At 45.3% G+C, this 20763-nt stretch overlaps 1 protein-coding gene across 2 annotated transcripts in view; it reads left to right on the top strand.

Annotated features, from left to right (window-relative positions):
- The window catches only part of BTBD7 (BTB domain containing 7), a 39176-nt gene that overhangs the window by 7200 nt on the left and 11213 nt on the right, over positions 1-20763 (top strand). For both annotated transcript variants that reach the window (XM_069737118.1, XM_069737125.1), the window contains exons 2-3: positions 13367-13553; positions 16245-17324. In XM_069737118.1, coding sequence (XP_069593219.1) covers positions 13472-13553; positions 16245-17324 — 1162 coding nt within the window. In that variant the 5' untranslated portion in view covers positions 13367-13471. The remainder of the gene's footprint in view (positions 1-13366; positions 13554-16244; positions 17325-20763) is intronic.

Below are 20763 nucleotides of genomic sequence, written 5' to 3'. Positions count from 1 at the left end.
ACCTCTCGGAACAGTGTCTGGGAGGCTGTGGTGGCTGCTGCATGCAATGTTGATCGTAAACAGATCAAGCAACTGATAGAATCTATGGATGGAGGCTGCTGAGTGTCATCATAAAGATAGGTGGCTATATTGGTCACTAATTTTGGGGGGTTTTGTTTTTGCACGTCAGAAATGTTTATTTCTACATTTTGTGCAGTGATATTGGTTTACCTGGTGAAAATAAACAAGTGAGATGGGAATATATTTGGTTTTTATTAAGTTGCCTAATAATTCTGCACAGTAAGGCTGCGGTCACGCTCGCAGTATTTGGTCAGTATTTTACATCAGTATTTGTATGCCAAAACCAGGAGTGGGTGATAAATCCTAGTGTATCCTCACCCACCCCCTGCAGACTGTGAGCCCTCGCAGGCAGGGTCCTCCCTCCTTATGTACTCGTGTGCCTTGTTATCTGCTCATGTTTAATGTATTTGTCTATATTTGCCCCGTATTCACATGTAAAGCGCCATGGAATAAATGGCGCTATAAAAATGTATAATAATAATAATAATAATAAAAAGTGGTGCATTTGTTTCTGTTATAGTTTTGCTTTAATTGCTCCACTCCTGGTTTTGGCTTACAAATACTGATGTAAAATACTGACCAAATACTGATAGTGTGACGGCAGCTTAATAGTTACCTGCACAAACAGATATCCTCATAAGATAGCCAAATCTAAAAAACCCCACTCCAACTTCCAAAAATATTAGTTGTTGATCAATAATAAAAATAATCCTCTAAAATACAACTTGCCTAATAATTCTACACACAGTGTAGACTGGCCTCCCCCCGGGCGTACTGTAGACTGGCCTACCCAAGGGGCGTGCTGTAATACTGGCTCTCCCCCCCCCCCCCCCCCCCCCTCCCTTCCGGCATACTGTAGACTGCCCTCTCTCCCCCCACTCGGGCATCCTGTAGACTGGCCTACCCAAGGGGCATGCTGTAATACTGCCCCCCCCCTGGCATACTGTAGACTGATCTGGGGATCTGTGCTGGAGGCGGCAATGTAATAATCTCCCATTTAAAGGAATTATGCAGTATCCACATGGGGCGTAATTGCATCCAAATCTATTGCAGGTTTGCGGCCAAGTCTGCTTCTGTTTCTTGGCGATTTTGCTGCAGATTCCTTCTTTATCATAACAGTAAGGTCCACATGTTGCTCATTTGGTGCAGAATTTTCTGCATTACATGCTAGTTTTTCTGCAGATTCTGTTCCGATTATGTGTAGATTTCACCCTTTTTCGCAGCAAAGTGTAAAATCTGCAGTGCATTTAGCACATAGAATTGACACTGTAAAATATAAAATCTGCACCACATGTCATTCTCTGCGCAGATTTGTTGCATCACTCTGCAGATTCTACACCTGGAAATCCATAAAGAAAATATCCATCAAATGCACATTGTGCGTTCAAGCCCTCATCCTTCATCTCTGGTGAAATTCTGCATCATACTGAGAAGGATATTGATAAGTGTGTTCATTCTTTTCTGGTCACTTTGCGCCAATTTTCTTTCTGTGTGAAATTCAGAAAGGTCCCTATCTGCCCCCAATACTGGCTCTGCTCATAAGGTTAAGATGATGTGTAATCTCTCCATAAATGCGGAGTGCAGCAGACGTCACTGTCGTTCTTTTTCCATTGTTACTTCCTCTCACTGATAGGAAACAAATGATCCAGAATTATTGCTTCATTTACCGAGACAACAGACTGTGCCGTATTGTTTATGGGTAATGATTTTCCTATGGATTTGCTTTTGTAATAATCGGTGTACATCATCTGTGTTAGAGATGTGCAAGCGCCAAATATGGGGGGCGCGGAGTTCTATCAATTACCATGGACATTCACCTCGGCATATGATATCCTATACTGTAAATTAAAGGAGCAGATGTCCATCATCAGTGGCGTATATTTCTAATCCTGGGTTATATCCTGTATTATACCTCAGCGTTCCACTCACTATTACATACAGTACATTACTGATCCTGAGTAACATCCTGTATTATACTCCAGAGCTGCACTCACTAGTCTGCTGGTGCACTCACTGTGTACATACATTATATTACTGATCCTGAGTAACATCCTGTATTATACTCCAGAGCTGCACTCACTATTCTGCTGGTGCAGTCACTGTGTACATACATTACATTACTGATCCTGAGTTACCTCCTGTATTATACCCCAGAGCTGCACTCACTAATCTGCTGGTGCAGTCACTGTGTACATACATACATTACTGATCCTGTACTGATCCTGAGTAACATCCTGTATTAGGGTATGTGCACAGGTTGCAAATTTGTCTGCAGATTTTTCCGCACTGAATTCACATTTCTTGGCAGAAAACGCAGGTAAAAATCTGCGCTTTTTTTATGCATTTTTTGCGCGGATTTCATGCGTTTTTGATGTGATGTTGTATGTGTTGTTGAAAGCTAAATAAAGATCTGTTACTGAATAAAAAAAATTGTGATGTCATTTCTTGTTCAACCTCCTCTTTTACATTTTTCCAACCTATACTCCATTACACACAGACGGATAGATAGATAGATAGATAGATAGATAGATAGATAGATAGATAGATAGATAGATAGATAGATAGATAGATAGATAGATAGATACAGTGCCTTGTGAAAGTATTCGGTCCCCTGGAATTTTTCTACCTTTTCCCACATATCATGCTTCAAACATAAAGATACCAAATGTAAATTTTTGGTGAAGAATCAACAACAAGTGGAACACAATTTTGAAGTTGCACAAAATTTATTGGTTATTTAAAATTTTTGTGGAAATTCCAAAACTGAAAAGTGGGACGTGCAATATTATTCGGCCCCTTTACTTTCAGTGCAGCAAACTCACTCCAGAAGTTCATTGTGGATCTCTGAATGATCCAATGTTTATGTTTATGCCTAATGATGATAAATATAATCCACCTGTGTGTAATCAAGTCTCCGTATAAATGCACCTGCTCTGTGATAGTCTCAGGGTATGTGCACACGTTGCAGATTTGCCTGCAAATTTTTCTGCACTAAATCCGCAGAAAACGCAGGTGCGTTTTTGTATGCGTTTTTGAAAGCTAAATAAAGATGTATTATTGAACAAAAAAAGGTTTTGTGATGTCATGTCTTGTCCAACCTCCTCTTTTACATTTGTCCAACCCACACTCCATTACACACATACCGTATTTTTCGGACTATAAGACGCACCGGACCATAAGACGCACCCCAAATTTGGGGTGAAAATTGCAGAAAAAAAGATTTTTTGTAACATGGGGGTCCGTCTTATTGTCCGAATTTACAGTATCTTATGGCGGTGGCAGAGTAGGGTCACAGGAGGCAAGGTGGGGTGGTGCTGGGATGAGAAGGTGCTGGGATGAGAAGGTGCTGGGATGAGAAGGTGCTGGGATCAGGAGGTGCTGGGATCAGGAGGTGCTGGGATCAGGAGGTGCTGGGATCAGGAGGTGCTGGGATCAGGAGGTGCTGGGATGAGAAGGTGCTGGGATCAGGAGGTGCTGGGATCAGGAGGTGCTGGGATCAGGAGGTGCTGGGATCAGGAGGTGCTGGGATGAGAAGGTGCTGGGATCAGGAGGTGCTGGGATCAGGAGGTGCTGGGATCAGGAGGTGCTGGGATCAGGAGGTGCAGTGAGAGGTATGGCGTGAGAGGGGTCCCTGGCGTACCATGCAGGCTTACCTAGGTGGCAGAGGTGCGGTGGCAGAGGTCCGGTGGCAGAGGTGCGGTGGCGGGGGTGTGGCAGCAGAGGAGGCGCAGGAAGCGGGGTCCCTTTCCCCGGTATGGTGATGCAGCAGAGCCGGGTGAATCCTCTTGTTATCGGTGGGCGCGGCCATCTTCCTGAGGCCGCGCGTGTGCAGATGAAGCGCTCTGCTCCCGGGGCTTCAGGAAAATGGCCGCGGGAGGCCGCGCGTGCGCAGATGGAGATCGCGGCGGCCATTTTCCTTGAGCCCCGGGAAGCAGAGCGCTCCATCTGCGCACGCGCGGCCTCCGGAAAATGGCCGCCACCACCGATAACAAGAGGATTCACCCGGCTCTGCTGCATACCGGGCCTGCTGCATCACCATACCGGGGAAAGGGACCCCGCTTACTGCGCCTCCTCTGCCGCCACACCCCCGCAACCGCACCTCTGCCACCGGACCTCTGCCACCGCACCTCTGCCACCTAGGTAAGCCTGCATTGCGACTATTAGACGCACCCCCATTTTCCCCCCTTTTTTTGGGGGGAAAAAGTGCGTCTTTTAGTCCGAAAAATACGGTAGATAGACAGACAGACAGATACATAGACAGAAGGAATGAGATAGATGTAGATAGATATATGGATAGTTAGGCTACTTTCGCATATCAGGTTTTTGCCGTCAGGCACAATCCAGCAAGTTTTGAAAAAAACGTATCCGTTTTTTTTTTCCGCCGGATCCGTTTTGCTGTTTTACGCTTCTTTCACACTTCATGTGATGTCCATTGCAATGCGTTGTTTTGGGGAAAAAACGGATCCTGCAAATGTGCCGTCAGGATGCGTTTTTTGCCCATAGACTTGTATTGCTGACGGATCGCGACGTATGGCCATACGTCGTGTTCGTCGTGCACTGGATGCGTCGTGTTTTGGCGGACCGTTGGCACGAAAAAACGTCCTAGGGAACGTTTTTTCGTACGTCGCGTCCGACATTTCCTACCGCGCATTTGCGGCCGGAACTCCGTCCCCTCCTCCCGGGACTTGAAAAACTGCATCCGCTGCCCACGTCGTGCCAAATTTTCACAACCGATGCAAGTGTGAAAGAAGCCTTAGCGACCAGATTGCGCCAGATGGCCACCTGTTTCATCCATTTTTTGCTGGATCTGTAAAAGAAAACTTTCCGCCGGACGGAGATAACATACAGAGGAAAGTTTTTTTCTGTCCGGTGAAAAAACGCGCAGCGACGGATCTGGCAAAAAATCTATGAAACAGATGTGAAATGATGAATCCGGCCTCCGAATCCGGTTTTTCCTGATTTTTTTTTTTTTCCATTGAAATCATGCACATTTTCCGTTCTCTCTCTCTAAAAAACGGATCAGTTGCATGAGTTTTTCACTATTTGCAACGGATCAGTTTTTCCACAAATTCACCGGATCCTGCCTGATGGAAACAAACTGATGTGTGAAAGTAGCCTAACTATCCATATATCCATCTACATCTATCCATCAGGCAGGATCCGGCGAATTTTTGAAAAAACTGATCCGTTGCAAATGGTGAAAAACTGCAACTGGTCCTTTTTTTTTTGTTTTTAGAGAGAGAGAGAATGAAAGATGTGCATGATTTCAATGGAAAAAATGCATGAAAAACTGGATTCGGAGGCCGGATTCTTCATTTGACATCTGTTTCATATGTTTTTCGCAGGATCCGTCGCTGTGCGTTTTTTTGCCGGACAGAAAAACCGTTGTTCTGCACGTTTTCTCTATCCGCCGGAAACAGCTTTTGTGACGGATCCGGCAAAAAGCGGATGAAACTTGTGGCCATCAGGCGCAATCTGCGCTAATACAACTCTATGAGGAAAAAAAAAGGATCTGGCGGAAAAAATCGGATCTGTTTTTTTTTTAAACTCGCCGGATTGTGCCTGACGGCAATGTGTGAAAGCAGCCAGATAGATGGATAGATAGATATATCTATAGATACATAGATGTATCTATAAATATATCTATAGATCGATATAGCCATAGATATATAACAGCAAGGCCGATGTTTCCTAATGAGCGTTTAATTAAAAAAAAAAAAAAAAAGGAAAAAAATGGCATGGGCTCCCGCGCAATTTTCTGCGCCAGAGGGGGAAAGCCGACGGCCGGGGGCCAATTTGTAGCCTGGTAAGGGGTTAATGCCCATGGCCCCTCCCAGGCTATGAATATCAGCCTGCAGCTGTCTGCGTAGCCTTTAATGGCTATTAAAATAGGGGGACCCCCCCCCCCCAAAAAAAAAAAAATGACGTGGGGTCCCCCTATATTTTATAGCCAGAAAGGCTACGCAGACAGCTGCAGGCTGATATTCAAAGCCTAGAGAGGGGCCATGGAAATTGGCCCCCGTGGCTACAAATACCAGCCCGCAGCCGCCCCCGGAAATGGCGCATCTATGAGATGTGCCAATTCCGGCACTTACCTCCTCTCTTCCCACTCCCGTGTAGCGGTGGGATATGGGGTAATAAGGGGTTAATGTCACCTTGCTATTGTTAGGTGACATTCAGCCGGGTTAATAATGGAGAGGCGTCAATAAAACGCCTATCCATTATTAATCCTAGAGTAGTGAAAGAATTAAAAAAAATAAAGACACAGCCAGAAAAATGTATTTTAATAATCTTAATTTAACCATACTTGCCATACTCGATCGCCTGTAAAAAATTAAAAAAAATAATAAGTATACTCCCTGTCCGACGCAGTCCAATTAAAAACGAGTGTCCCACGACGATCTCCCCTATAGAACAGTGACATCGGGTGATGTCACTGCTCTATAGGACCTCCAGTGACACAGTGACAGGAGACAATGGCTCCTGCAGTGCATCACTGAGGTTACCTGAGTTCAGGGTCTCGCTTTATGGCATTGCTGCGTGGGAACTTTCTCACACAGCAGTGCCACAAGTGAGACTAGGGACTTTTTTTTACAGTGACGGAGAAATACAGTGCGGAAGGATACCTTCCGTCATTGTATTCCTGAAGCCCCTGGCTGTGTGACAGCTCTCCAGCGACCAAACAGCGACGCTGCAGCGATCGGCATCGTTGTCGGTATCGCTGCAGCGTCGCTGAGTGTGAAGGTACCTTATGTATATCTGTATGTATTGTATGTAATGTATGAATGTACTGTAAGTATGTTATATGTTGTATGTTATATGTTTTATGTTCTGTTGAATGTTGTATGTTCTGTTATATGTTGCATATTATATGTTGTATGTTATATGTTGTATGTTCTGTTATGTTATATGTTCTGTTATGTTATATGTTCTGTTATATGTTTGTGTTTTTTTTTTTTTTTTTACTCTCAACACATTAGCCGGATGATGGGACTACTACTGTCCCATCATTGGCTAATGTGTCAATCACTGTCATTGTAGCAGGCATAGCCCGATGGGACTGGTAGTCCCATCGGACGATGCCTGCACACACACACAAAGACCCCCGTCAGGCCTGCACAGACCCCGCCCGCACACACATACACGCACACTCTTCCCTCCTCCTGATCTGCAGCGTTTCACCTGCAGCTAAACCGCAGATCTTTTTTAGATCTGCGGTTTTACTGCGGATGTGCCCAACTCAATACAAGTCAACGGGTGCAGAAACGCTGCAGATCCGCACAAAGAATTGACATGCTGCAGAAAAAACATTGCTGCGTTTCTGCGCTTTTTTTTCCGCAGCATGTGCACTGCGGATTTGGTTTTCCATAGGCTTAAATGGTACTGTAAACCTCATGGGAAACTGCTGCAGATCCGCAGCGTCAAAAACGCAACGTGTGAACATGGCCTTATCATTCTACAGATGTAAACACAGCCTATAATGATGATTGTTGGAGAATACGTTTTTGCACGTTAAGTTTTCAGATATCTGCTTGCTCTTAGTGAATATGGTGACATTTATTACATTGAGACTGGTGGTAATCTACTGTACTACTTCCCACAGCTGAGAGTTTGCTGCTAGTGATGATGAATGTGCTTGGATAAGGTGTTATCTGATCATGCTAGGGTGCTCACCGCGTGTCTTCAGCGTGCTCGAAAAATATATGTTCGAGTCCCCGCGGCTGCATGTCTTTGAGCTTTTGGACAGCACAACACATGCAGGAGGGATTTCCCGTTTGTTAGGCACTCCCTACATGTGTTGCGGCTGTCTAACAGTCATGAGACATGCAGCCGCGGGGACTCGAACATGTTTTTCAATCACGCCAAAGTCATATGCTGAGCACCAGAGCATGCTCAGATAATCCCTTATTCAAGCACATTCGCTCATCACTATGTGCTACATATTTGTTTAAACCAAATAAATGTCTCACCGACCTGATCACACCGCTGCTTACCTACATTATTAATGAGCCTAAAATGCGCACATGAAAGCGGCAGCTACTTGCCTTTCTTAGATGATGATCGTCTGCAGCGGTCACACGTGTGCTGTGGAAACAATCGCTTCAAGATAACAACGGGACTACAGAACTGTTACCGTAATTTTTTTTCCCCCTTTACTCTTTGCACAGTGCACTCTTTTTTTTTTGAAACTTGGAAAATCTTAAGTCAGCAGATTTAGACCGATTTTCCAGTGCTGGGTACAACTACCATGCCCGCAGCTTTGAGCAGTGCAGCACCACATCTGTGCTGCCCGGTTATCTAGCATCCCATGTAGACAAAAATAAGTGCTATTCACCATCTGCAAGCAGAGATCTTATACTTAGGAGGAACTAAAGCTCTGGATATATTTGCTAGATGCTAAATATTTCCTCTGAGATCCCCCACCCTATAGCCGACGTGTTAGAATTGAAGCTGTGCAAGGGTGTTTTTTTTGTTTTCCCTTGTGTTCTTTCTTGTGTTCTTTCATATGTTCTCCAGATGCTCTGGAAGTTTCTTCAACATGGAGACACTTTTCAGCTAATAATTGTTTTGAGATGTCTGTTTTGACTCTGTTCACATGTGCACTGGAGGAGCCTTTGCATAATCTACCCAAGGTGCAGGACAATGTTGTGCAGCGTGTTGATGAATCTCATAACGGGATGTCGTCAGGTGCGTGATGCCCCCTGGTGACTGATCAGGTGCTGGCAGTTATAGTTTACACTGGGTGGTAATAAGACTTGTATCTTTTTCTTAAATGGCGCTTTCACCTCTTGTCTAAGTGCACACGGCACATTTCATCCTTTACATCCAGGCTGCTGATTTGTTTTGCAGGAGCGCATGGGTAAGATTAATCCTTCCTCTGTAACATTCTGCAGTCTCTCTGAATACTCTTGTGTACGCGTACCTGTAATATCCAGAGCTTCAAATAAATGAACAAAGAGGAGGAAAGTAACAAACCGGCACATCCTGATTATCCAGATTAGAGCGGTGATGAGTATCTATAAAAGATCGACTAGACGTCCGTCTCCGATGTGTCCGTCTGCTGGCTCCGATATGTCAAAAGAAAAAAGAAATCCGCTTACAAACCACTTCTGTATCATATCCACAAGTCATACAGGTTCTTCTTACAAAACTAGATTATCATCAAAAAGTTAATTTATTTCAGTTCTTCAATACAAAAAGTTAAACTCATATATTGTATAGTCATTACAGAGTGATCTATTTCAAGTGTTTATTTCTGTTAATGTTGATGATTATGGCTTACAGCCAATGAAAACCCAAAAGTCATTATCTCCGTAAATTAGAATAATTAGCAAAAACCACCCGCAAAGGCTTCCTAAGCGTATAAAAATTTCCCTTAGTCTGTTTCAGTAGCTCCACAATCATGGGGAAGACTGCTGACTTTACAGATGTCCAGGAGTCAGTCATTGACACACTCCGCAAGGACGGTAAGCCACAAAAGGTCATTGCTAAAGAAGCTGGCTGTTTACACAGTGCTGTATCCAAGCATATTAATGGAAAGTTGAGTGGAAGGAAAAAGTGTGGTAGAAAAAGGTGCACAAGCAACCGGGATAACTGCAGCCTTGAAAGGATTTTTATGAAAAGGCCATTCACAAATTTGGAGGAGATTCACAGGGAGTGGACTGCTGCTGGAGTCATTACTTCAAGAGCCTCCACACACAGATGTATCCAGGACATTGGCTACAGGTGTCGCATTCCTTCTGTCAAGCCACTCATGACCAATAGACAACGCCAGAAGCGTCTTACCTGGGCCAAGGAGAAAAAGAACTGGACTGTTGTCAGTAGTCCAAGGTGTTGTTTTCAGATGAAAGTAAATTTTGCATTTCATTTGGAAATCAAGGCCACAGTCCAAGCTGCTTGAGGTCTAGTGTGAAGTTTCCACAATCGGTGATGGTTTGGAGATCCATGTCATCTGCTGGTGTAGTATAAAGTATAAACGTAGGCACTACTAGAAAGGGGTGGTGCTCGAGTAGGGGCCCAAGCCGTATAAATGTAGTAATAAACTCTGCACACACCAATTTGCTTGCAGTGAACAAAGGGGGTGAATTTATTAAATGAGGTAAAGTACATACAAACGTTTCGGTCTATTCAATAGACCTTCCTCAATGTACCTCACTTAGTTTGGAACTAGAGTGCCCCAATGTATACGCTGGACAAACTGTCCCTGAAGTGGAAGAATGGCTCCTAGGGAAAGAGGAGGAGACCGCACAGTGGGAGGAAGCCAGAGTGCGCACAACGTGGACAAGCGGCGGATACTTGCGTTCACTGCAAGCAAATTGGTGTGTGCCGAGTTTATTACTACATCTGCTGGTGTAGGTCCACTGTGTTTTATCAAGACCAAAGTCAGTGCAGCAGTCTACCAGGACATTTTAGAGCACTTCACGCTTCACTCTGCTGATAAGCTTTTTGGAGCTGAAAATGTCATTCTTCAGCAGGACTAGGCCCCTGTCCACACTGCCAAAAGTACCAATACCTGATTTACAAACAACAGCATCACTGAGCTTGATTGGCAGCAAACTCACCTGACCTTAACCCCATAGAGAATCTATGGGATATTGTCAAGAGGAAGATGAGAGACACCAGACCCAACAATGCAGAGGAGCTGAAGGCTCCTATCAAAGCAACCTGGGCTTCCATAACACCTCAGCAGTACCACAGGCTGATCGTCTCCATACCACGCTGCATTGATGCTGTAATTGATGCAAAAGGAGCCCTGACCAAGTATTGAGTGCATTTACTGAACATACATTTCAGTAGGCCAACATTTTGGATTTTCAAATAGTTTTTCAAGCTGGTGTTATAAAGTATTACTAATTTACTGAGATAATGACTTTTGGGTTTTCATTGGCTGTAAGCCATAATCATCAACATTAACAGAAATAAACATGTAAAATGGATCACTCAGTTTGAAATGACTCTATATAATAATACGAGTTTCACTTTTTGTATTGAAGAACTGAAATAAATTAACTTTTTGATGATATTGTAATTTAGTGAGAAGCACCTGTATGTAGAATAATAGAGAACATGCAGTCTGATCCCACAGGCATAAGAGACACTGTCTGTAAGATGTGTGCAGTCATTACTCTGCATAGGAGCTGTTGGCACAAAATGGAAAGATGATTTTGTAAATATTAATTTCTTATTTTAGTTGCAAACATATTCATACCCCCTGTTGCATGAACGTTGTTCAAATTAGATCATCCAAACCCTCCAATTTCAATGGCGGCTTTCTGATCGTGACGGAAGCATTCTGACTCATGAATGAGCGTATTCTTTTCCGGGGTTGGGGGTTGTTGGGAGTCAAGGGAGCTGCCAGCCTAGCCTTTCCTAGTAATGGGGGCATCCTTATGCCCCTTATGCTCATGAGCTTGTGGTATCACTGCTCCATTCACTTCTATGAGCAATGGAGGTGACTGGAGCTGCAGTCGATCGTACTACTGCACTCACACAGGACTTTCAGGGGCCCCATCGATTGAAACCCTAGTGATGATAGCTATCCTGTGATCATCAGGTACTACCTGTGGGGGGTCCCTTTAATCCTTAAAATTGAGGCACCGCAGCTTTCATGCTTCCCCTTCGGAGTGGCTCCAGACCTCCTTGTTGTGCAGAGATCTGTAGCCGACCCCACTTCTTGCACAACATTTGGCTAAGGCTACTTTCACACTTGCGTTTTTCTGAATCCGTCGCAATCCGTCGTTTTGGGCAAAAAACGGATCCTGCAATTGTGCCCGCATGATGCGTTTTTTGCCCATAGACTTGTATTAGCGACGGATCGCGACAGATGGCCACATGTTGCGTCCATCATGCAACGGATCCGTCGTGTTTTGGCGGACTGTCGGCACAAAAAAACCTTGAAGTGAAGGATTTTTTGTCCGTCGCGTCCGCTATTTTCTACCGCGCATGTGTGGCCGGAACTCCGTCTCCTCCTCCCCGGACTGCAGAATGGGCAGTGGATGTATTGAAAAACTGCATCCGCTGCCCACGTCGTGCACAAATTTCACAACGTGCGTCGGTACGTCGGCCCGATGCATAGCAACGGACCCGTACCGACGCAAGTTTTTTTGCGTTTTTTTTCGCGCTAAAAACGCTATAAAAACTCATTAAAAACGCATACATTATGCATTCTATCATTTATAATGCATTCTGCATGTTTTGTGCACATGGATGTGTTTTTTTCCGCGAAAAAAACGCATCGCGGTAAAAAAATGAGCATGTTCATTATTTTTGCGGATTTTCTGCGTTTTTCCCGCAATTCTATGCATTTGGGAAAAAATGCACCAAAAACGCGTCAAAATCGTGTCAAAATCGCGGTAAAAACGTATGCGGATTTCTGGCAGAAATGCACGGTTTTTGTCAGGAAAATTTCTGCAAGAAATCCTGACGTGTGCACATACCCTAAAGGCCCCGTCACACTGGACGATATCGCTAGCGATCCGTGACGTTGCAGCGTCCTGGCTAGCGATATCGTCCAGTGTGACACGCAGCAGCGATCAGGATCCTACTGTGATATCGCTGGTCGGGGCAGAAAGGCCAGGACTTTATTTCGTCGCTGGCTCTCCCGCTGACATCGCTGAATCGGCGTGTGTGACGCCGATTCAGCGATGTCTTCGCTGGTAACCAGGGTAAACATCGGGTTACTAAGCGCAGGGCCGCTCTTAGTAACCCGATGTTTACCCTGGTTACCATCGTTAAAGTAAAAAAAATAACCACTACATACTTACCTACCGTCTGTCCCCGGCGCTCTGCTTCTCTGCTCTGGCTTGTGAGCGCCGGGCAGCCGGAAAGCAGAGCGGTGACGTCACCGCTCTGCTTTCCGGCCGCTGTGCTTACACAGGGCAGAGAAGCACAGCGCCGGGGACAGACAGCGGTAGGTAAGTATGTAGTGGTTGTTTTTTTTACTTTAACGATGGTAACCAGGGTAAACATCGGGTTACTAAGCGCGGCCCTGCGCTTAGTAACCCGATGTTTACCCTGGTTACCGGCATCGTTGGTTGCTGGAGAGCGGTCTGTGTGACAGCTCTCCAGCGACCAAACAGCGACGCTGCAGCGATCTGGATCGTTGTCGGTATCGCTGCAGCGTCGCTTAGTGTGACGGTACCTTAAGACACCACTGTGAAGGGAAATTATAGCACTAAATCCCTTTTTGTCAGGAGCTGTAGGGGGTCAGTAGGGTCCTAGCAATACGTTATCACTTCTCAATCTGAGATGACCCCTTTGCCTTTGCAGATGTGATTTTGTTCTCATTGTTGTTCTTTCTTTTCAGACATGGATCATCATCTCGCAGGAGAACCTGGGATTCAGAATTACACAGCTATGTGGGATAAAACTCTGGACAGCGGTCAGGCAAGATGTCTGAGTGACTGACGACATGGGTGTGAATGCTTCAAGCTACCCCCACTCGTGTTCCCCGAGGGTAGGGGGAAACTCGCAGACGCAGCAGACCTTTATAGGTAAAGTATCGCCATGCTATTCTCTTACTTACAACTGCTATCCTGTGTGTGGAGCGTGATTTCCCAAATATTGCCAGGGCCTGAAATTTCTGACGTTTTTACTTAACCCATTTTCTACCAATGTCCTTTTTTGGGACGCCTAATCTTTGGCTTCTAGCAACTAAGATTTTATAATTTTTATAATTGGGTCCAATTTTTTGTGTTGTGTTTGTAAAATGAATGTTTTCAAAATAGGAAATAATGTCATTGTCATTTTTAATTGAATATTGGGACGCATGCACGGTCAAAAATGGCGGACACGTCGCACAAAAAAAGTTACATTGAACTTTTTTTGTGCGTCACGTCCGCCAAAACACAACGTGTGCCCATCCGTCGCGATCCGTCACTAATACAAGTCTATGGGCAAAAAACGCATCCTGTGGGCACATTTGCAGGATCTGTTTTTTGCCCATAACGATGGTTTGCGACGGAGGAAAAAAGACGGAAGTGTGAAAGTAGCCTTAGAATGGTTGTCACAAACTAGCCAGTGATGATCACTGAGGGTCTGACCGATTCCAAGAATTGGGCTATGCCTGAACAGAGCGGGCACGTTTGTCTCCTCCGGCTTCTCAGGATATATGAGGGTCCTGTGCAAAGCTGATAACTTGCAAAGTTAATATAGACCACTTTTTTTTTTTGTTATATGCTGTTTCTCCTTAACTTTCATCACCTTCTAGTGAATGGGTTGTTCGTGGCTGCTCACTTCCACATCGGGAGGCGAGTGGTGCAAATGATGATGCATCCCCTTACATCCGGCCAAGACACAACTGTTGTATTCATAAAGTTAATCCATGTGTATACGTCCTAGTGAATATGTGATGATGCGATGTCCTCTGCCCAAGCCATCGGGGATTATATTGGGATGTGCCGTCATAACTGGGAAGTGCAGCTATCTCCCTTAAAGCGACTGTCCATAAAAATACAGCACATACAGTGGGGCAAAAAAGTATTTAGTCAGTCAGCAATAGTGCAAGTTCCACCACTTAAAAAGATGAGAGGCGTCTGTAATTTACATCATAGGTAGACCTCAACTATGGGAGACAAACTGAGAAAAAAAAATCCAGAAAATCACATTGTCTGTTTTTTTTAGCAATCTATTTGCATATTATGGTGGAAAATAAGTATTTGGTCAGAAACAAACAATCAAGATTTCTGGCTCTCACAGACCTGTAACTTCTTCTTTAAGAGTCTCCTCTTTCCTCCACTCATTACCTGTAGTAATGGCACCTGTTTAAACTTGTTATCAGTATAAAAAGACACCTGTGCACACCCTCAAACAGTCTGACTCCAAACTCCACTATGGTGAAGACCAAAGAGCTGTCAAAGGACACCAGAAACAAAATTGTAGCCCTGCACCAGGCTGGGAAGACTGAATCTGCAATAGCCAACCAGCTTGGAGTGAAGAAATCAACAGTGGGAGCAATAATTAGAAAATGGAAGACATACAAGACCACTGATAATCTCCCTCGATCTGGGGCTCCACGCAAAATCCCACCCTGTGGGGTCAGAATGATCACAAGAACGGTAAGCAAAAATCCCAGAACCACGCGGGGGGACCTAGTGAATGAACTGCAGAGAGCTGGGACCAATGTAACAAGGCCTACCATAAGTAACACACTACGCCACCATGGACTCAGATCCTGCAGTGCCAGACATGTCCCACTGCTTAAGCCAGTACATGTCCGGGCCTGTCTGAAGTTTGCTAGAGAGCATTTGGATGATCCAGAGGAGTTTTGGGAGAATGTCCTATGGTCTGATGAAACCAAACTGGAACTGTTTGGTAGAAACACAACTTGTCGTGTTTGGAGGAAAAAGAATACTGAGTTGCATCCATCAAACACCATACCTACTGTAAAGCATGGTGGTGGAAACATCATGCTTTGGGGCTGTTTCTCTGCAAAGGGGCCAGAACGACTGATCCGGGTACATGAAAGAATGAATGGGGCCATGTATCGTGAGATTTTGAGTGCAAACCTCCTTCCATCAGCAAGGGCATTGAAGATGAAACGTGGCTGGGTCTTTCAACATGACAATGATCCAAAGCACACCGCCAGGACAACGAAGGAGTGGCTTCGTAAGAAGCATTTCAAGGTCCTGGAGTGGCCTAGCCAGTCTCCAGATCTCAACCCTATAGAAAACCTTTGGAGGGAGTTCAAAGTCCGTGTTGCCAAGCGAAAAGCCAAAAACATCACTGCTCTAGAGGAGATCTGCATGGAGGAATGGGCCAACATACCAACAACAGTGTGTGGCAACCTTGTGAAGACTTACAGAAAACGTTTGACCTCTGTCATTGCCAACAAAGGATATATTACAAAGTATTGAGATGAAATTTTGTTTCTGACCAAATACTTATTTTCCACCATAATATGCAAATAAATTGTTAAAAAAACAGACAATGTGATTTTCTGGATTTTTTTTTCTCAGTTTGTCTCCCATAGTTGAGGTCTACCTATGATGAAAATTACAGACGCCTCTCATCTTTTTAAGTGGTGGAACTTGCACTATTGCTGACTGACTAAATACTTTTTTGCCCCACTGTATCCATCATCTACGCAGAGGATTCCAGAAACAATATTCTGTATAATGGTGATAAAGTAAGACTGTCTTTAGAACTTCTTACTAATGTCTCCTCCTTTCCCTTTTTTTTATCAGGAACTTCCTCCTACTCTCACCAAGGTTATGGCTACGATTCCAAGTTATATAGCCTTGAACATGGCCACGAAAAACCACAAGACAAGAAAAAGAAAACCTCTGGCCTCGCCACGCTCAAAAAGAAATTCATCAAGCGTCGGAAGTCGAGCAGGTCGGCGGATCATGCCAAGCAGATGAGAGAACTGCTGTCTGGCTGGGACGTCCGAGACGTTAATGCTCTCGTGGAGGAATATGAGGGGACGGCAGCCTTAAAGGAGCTCTCTCTGCAAGCTAACGTGTCCCGTCCAGAGACTCGGACTTTACAGAAAGATATGGCCGACCTGTATGAGTACAAGTACTGTACGGATGTGGATCTGATATTCCAGGAGACCTGCTTTCCCGTGCACCGTGCCATATTGGCAGCCAGGTGTCCTTTTTTTAAGAAGCTGCTGTCATCGTCTCCGGAGTACGGGGCGGAAATCATCATGGATATCAATACCGCGGGTATCGACATGCTGATGTTCTCTGCCCTTTTACACTATCTGTACACGGGAGAGTTTGGCATTGAGGACTCCAGGTTCCAGAATGTGGATATTCTTGTACAACTCAGCGAGGAATTCGGTACCCCAAATCCGCTGGACTTTGACATGCGTGGGCTCTTTGACTACATGTGCTACTATGATGCGGTGCTCAGCTTCTCCTCCGACTCCGAGCTGGTGGAACAGTATGGGGCTCAGAGCTGCTTGGAGGAGGAGCTGCAAGCCCACAAAGCCATCCTCTCTGCGCGTTCTCCGTTCTTCCGCAACCTGCTGCAAAGGCGAATACGGACTGGGGAGGAGATTACCGACCGGACATTAAGGACTCCAACCAGAATCATTCTAGATGAATCCATAATACCAAAAAAATATGCAAAAGTCATTTTGCATTGCATGTACACGGACGTGGTGGATCTATCCTACGTCTTGCACTGTAGCCCATCCATCGGGAGCCTGAGCGAAGTTCAGGCTCTGGTAGCAGGAAAGCCAAACATGACCCGGTCAGAGGAAGCGATGGAGCTCTACCACATAGCACTGTTCCTGGAGTTTAATATGCTCGCCCAAGGTGGGTACACGAGAATGGCCGTCCACAAATGATGACCTACTGACCGTACACAATGGGTGATGTAAAAGGCCAAATCTATCCTAGAAAGTTGCTAATGTGTAACCTAAAGTGCATCAATACATATGTCTGCAACGCAAAACATAAAGTGCCAGACTGACTATGCCTCAGCTATAGTGAAGGATTAATAGTGAGTGCTGCTCTGAAGTGTAATGCAGGATGTAACTCAGGACCGGGCAGGACAAGTAATGTATGTACACAGTGACTGCACCAGCAGAATAGTGTGTGCAGCTCTGGGGTATAATACAGGATGTAACTCAGGATCAGTAATGTAATGTATGTACACAGTGACTGCACCAGCAGAATAGTGAGTGCAGCTCTGGAGTATAATACAGGATGTAACTCAGGATCAGTAATGTAATGTACGTACACAGTGACTGCACCAGCAGAATAGTGAGTGCAGCTCTGGATTATAATACAGGATGTAACTCAGGATCAGTAATGTAATGTATGTACACAGTGACTGCACCATCAGAATAGTGAGTGCAGCTCTGGGGTATAATACAGGATGTAACTCAGGATCAGTACAGGATCAGTAATGTATGTACACAGTGACTGCACCATCAGAATAGTGAGTGCAGCTCTGGAGTATAATACAGGATGTAACTCAGGATCAGTAATGTAATTTACGTACACAGTGACTGCACCAGCAGAATAGTGAGTGCAGCTCTGGATTATAATACAGGATGTAACTCAGGATCAGTAATGTAATGTATGTACACAGTGACTGCACCATCAGAATAGTGAGTGCAGCTCTGGGTATAATACAGGATGTAACTCAGGATCAGTAATGTAATGTACGTACACAGTGACTGCACCAGCAGAATAGTGAGTGCAGCTCTGGGATATAATACAGGATGTAACTCAGGATCATTACAGGATCAGTAATGTAATGTATGTACACAGTGACTGCACCAGCAGAATAGTGAGTGCAGCTCTGGAGTGTAATACAGCATGTAACTCCGGATCAGTAATGTAATGTATGTACACAGTGACTGCACCAGCAGAATAGTGAGTGCAGCTTTGGATTATAATACAGGATGTAACTCAGGATCAGTAATGTAATGTATGTACACAGTGACTGCACCGGCAGAATAGTGAGTGCAGCTCTGGAGTATAATACAGGATGTAACTCCGGATCAGTAATGTATGTACACAGTGACTGCACCAGCAGAATAGTGAGTGCAGCTCTTGGATATGATACTGGACATATCTCAGGATCAGTACAAGTTCAGTATACCATATACTAAGGATCCATGGTATTGCAATGATAATGCGGCAGCGTTCTGAAGGCTCCGCTGGGTGCCGGCTCTTTCTGCTGGGTTTGTACAGGCGGTGAGCACATATGGGACTGGTTGACTTGTAATAGACAGACCACGGAAGGAGACGGACAAATAAACAGACGTCTGCTTCTGAATTCTTGAATGTTCTTTCTGGGCTTTTCTTGTGTTTTTAGCTCAGTCGGTGTTTCCTGTGTCCTCCTGTAAATCCTCCTGTCGCACGTTCACTATAAACATCCAGCTTTCCTTGTGGAACTGTGCTCATTTGATTATGTTTATGTTCTTTCAGATATTTATTTTTGTTTTTTGTTTTTTTCCTTCTTGTCTGCACATACTCGTGGGCTGAATCTAATCTCTGCTGTAGGTGATATAACACTATTACAGCTCATAACTAGTCTGAAAATTCATAGATTAGTGCAGTAAACCTGATACCATCGCCCCCTTTCCTTAAAGGGAACCTGTCACCCCCAAAATCGAAGGTCAGCTAAGCCCACCAGCATCAGGGGCTTATCTACAGCATTCTGTAATGCTGTAGATAAGCCCCCGATGTAACCTGAAAGATGAGAAAAAGAGGTTAGATTATGCTCACCCAGGGGCAGTCTGATTCGATGGGCGTCGCGGTCCGGGGCCTCCCATCTTCTTACGATGACATCCTCTTCTTGTAGTCACGCTGCGGCTCCGGCGCAGGCGTACTCTGTCTGTCCTGTTGAGGGCAGGGCAAAGTACTGCAGTGCGCAGGCGCCGGGAAAGGTCAGAGAGGCCTGGCACCCACTGCAGTACTTTGCTCTGCCCTCAACAGGACAGACAGAGTATGCCTGCGCCGGAGCCGCAGCATGAAGACAAGAAGAGGACGTCATCGTAAGAAGATGGGAGGCCCCAGACCGGACCACGACACCCATCGAATCAGGCTGCCCCTGGGTGAGCATAATCTAACCTCTTTTTCTCATCTTTCAGGATACATCGGGGGCTCATCTACAGCATTCCAGAATGCTGTAGATAAGCCCCTGATGCCGGTGGGCTTAGCTCACCTTCGATTTTGTGGGTGACAGGTTCCCTTTAAATGATGAATGCAGAAAACTGAGATCCGGGTTGCTGTTTGCGGCCCACGTTTCGATCCTGTGACCTGACGCGGCTGCAGTTGGTACCAGGATTGTGTCTTCTCTTGTACCAATCAGTGGTGATCTATCTCCTGCTCAGCAGCTGAGGGTGAATTATCAAATAACTGATTTATTTGTGGGAAGAAATGTGAATTTTTAGTCTTGTTCCATGTGCTCAAGTATTTTACGAATTAAATGCTTCCACTTTCTTTCTGTTCTATTTTTTTTTCCTCCATTTTCTTGTGTGAATGTCAATGAAATGTCACCATAAAATGTTTGGCTTTATTAAGATTGTTTATTATGTCATGCTCAAAAGGTTCACAGGGAGATTCTGGAGATCTGGGGGGGCGATGGGGAGATACCTAAGGGAGGGTGACAGGGAGATTCAATGGGCCTAAAGAGGGAGACTGGGGAGATTCTTGGGTCAGAGGGGGACGACGGGGAGATTCTGATGGACTAGGGACGTGACAGGGAAATTCTTAGGGCCTACAGAGAGACAGTGTGGTTCTGGGGGACTAGGACGGCGACGAGGAGATTCTAGGGATCTAGGAGGGGGACTGGATTTTTCTGCTGAACTAGTGGGGAGATTCTGGGGTCCTTAGGAGGCAATGGGAAGATTCTCTACCTGTGGGTTGACAATGAGACTGTTGGGGCTTAGGGGCTGACGGGGAGATTATGAGGTCCTGGGAAGACAACTGAGAGATTCTGAGGGCTTAGGTGGGGGTGATGGGGAATTGATGGCGGCAAGGGGGGGGTTGGCATTTTTGGCGTAGGGGAGGGCATCTGGGCATTCTAGGGGGAGGGCTTCAGGGGCAGAGGAGGGTGATGCAAACATTTTGAGGTGAGGGAAAGGCGACTGGGGGATTCTGAAGGCAGGGTGATGCAGGCATTTGGGGTAAAAGGAGGGTGGCGGGGCATTGTGAGAGCAGAAGACAGCGGGTTAGTCTGTCCGCAGGTTATTGTAGTCTCCCCCTACTCTGCCATATCAAGCGTTCTTGGGTATCG

Source organism: Ranitomeya imitator, chromosome 1 (assembly GCF_032444005.1).
Source record: "Ranitomeya imitator isolate aRanImi1 chromosome 1, aRanImi1.pri, whole genome shotgun sequence".
In the NCBI taxonomy this organism is placed as follows: Eukaryota; Metazoa; Chordata; class Amphibia; order Anura; family Dendrobatidae; genus Ranitomeya; species Ranitomeya imitator.
Note: the sequence above shows the minus strand (reverse complement) of the source record. Positions and strands in the feature narration are given on the sequence as shown.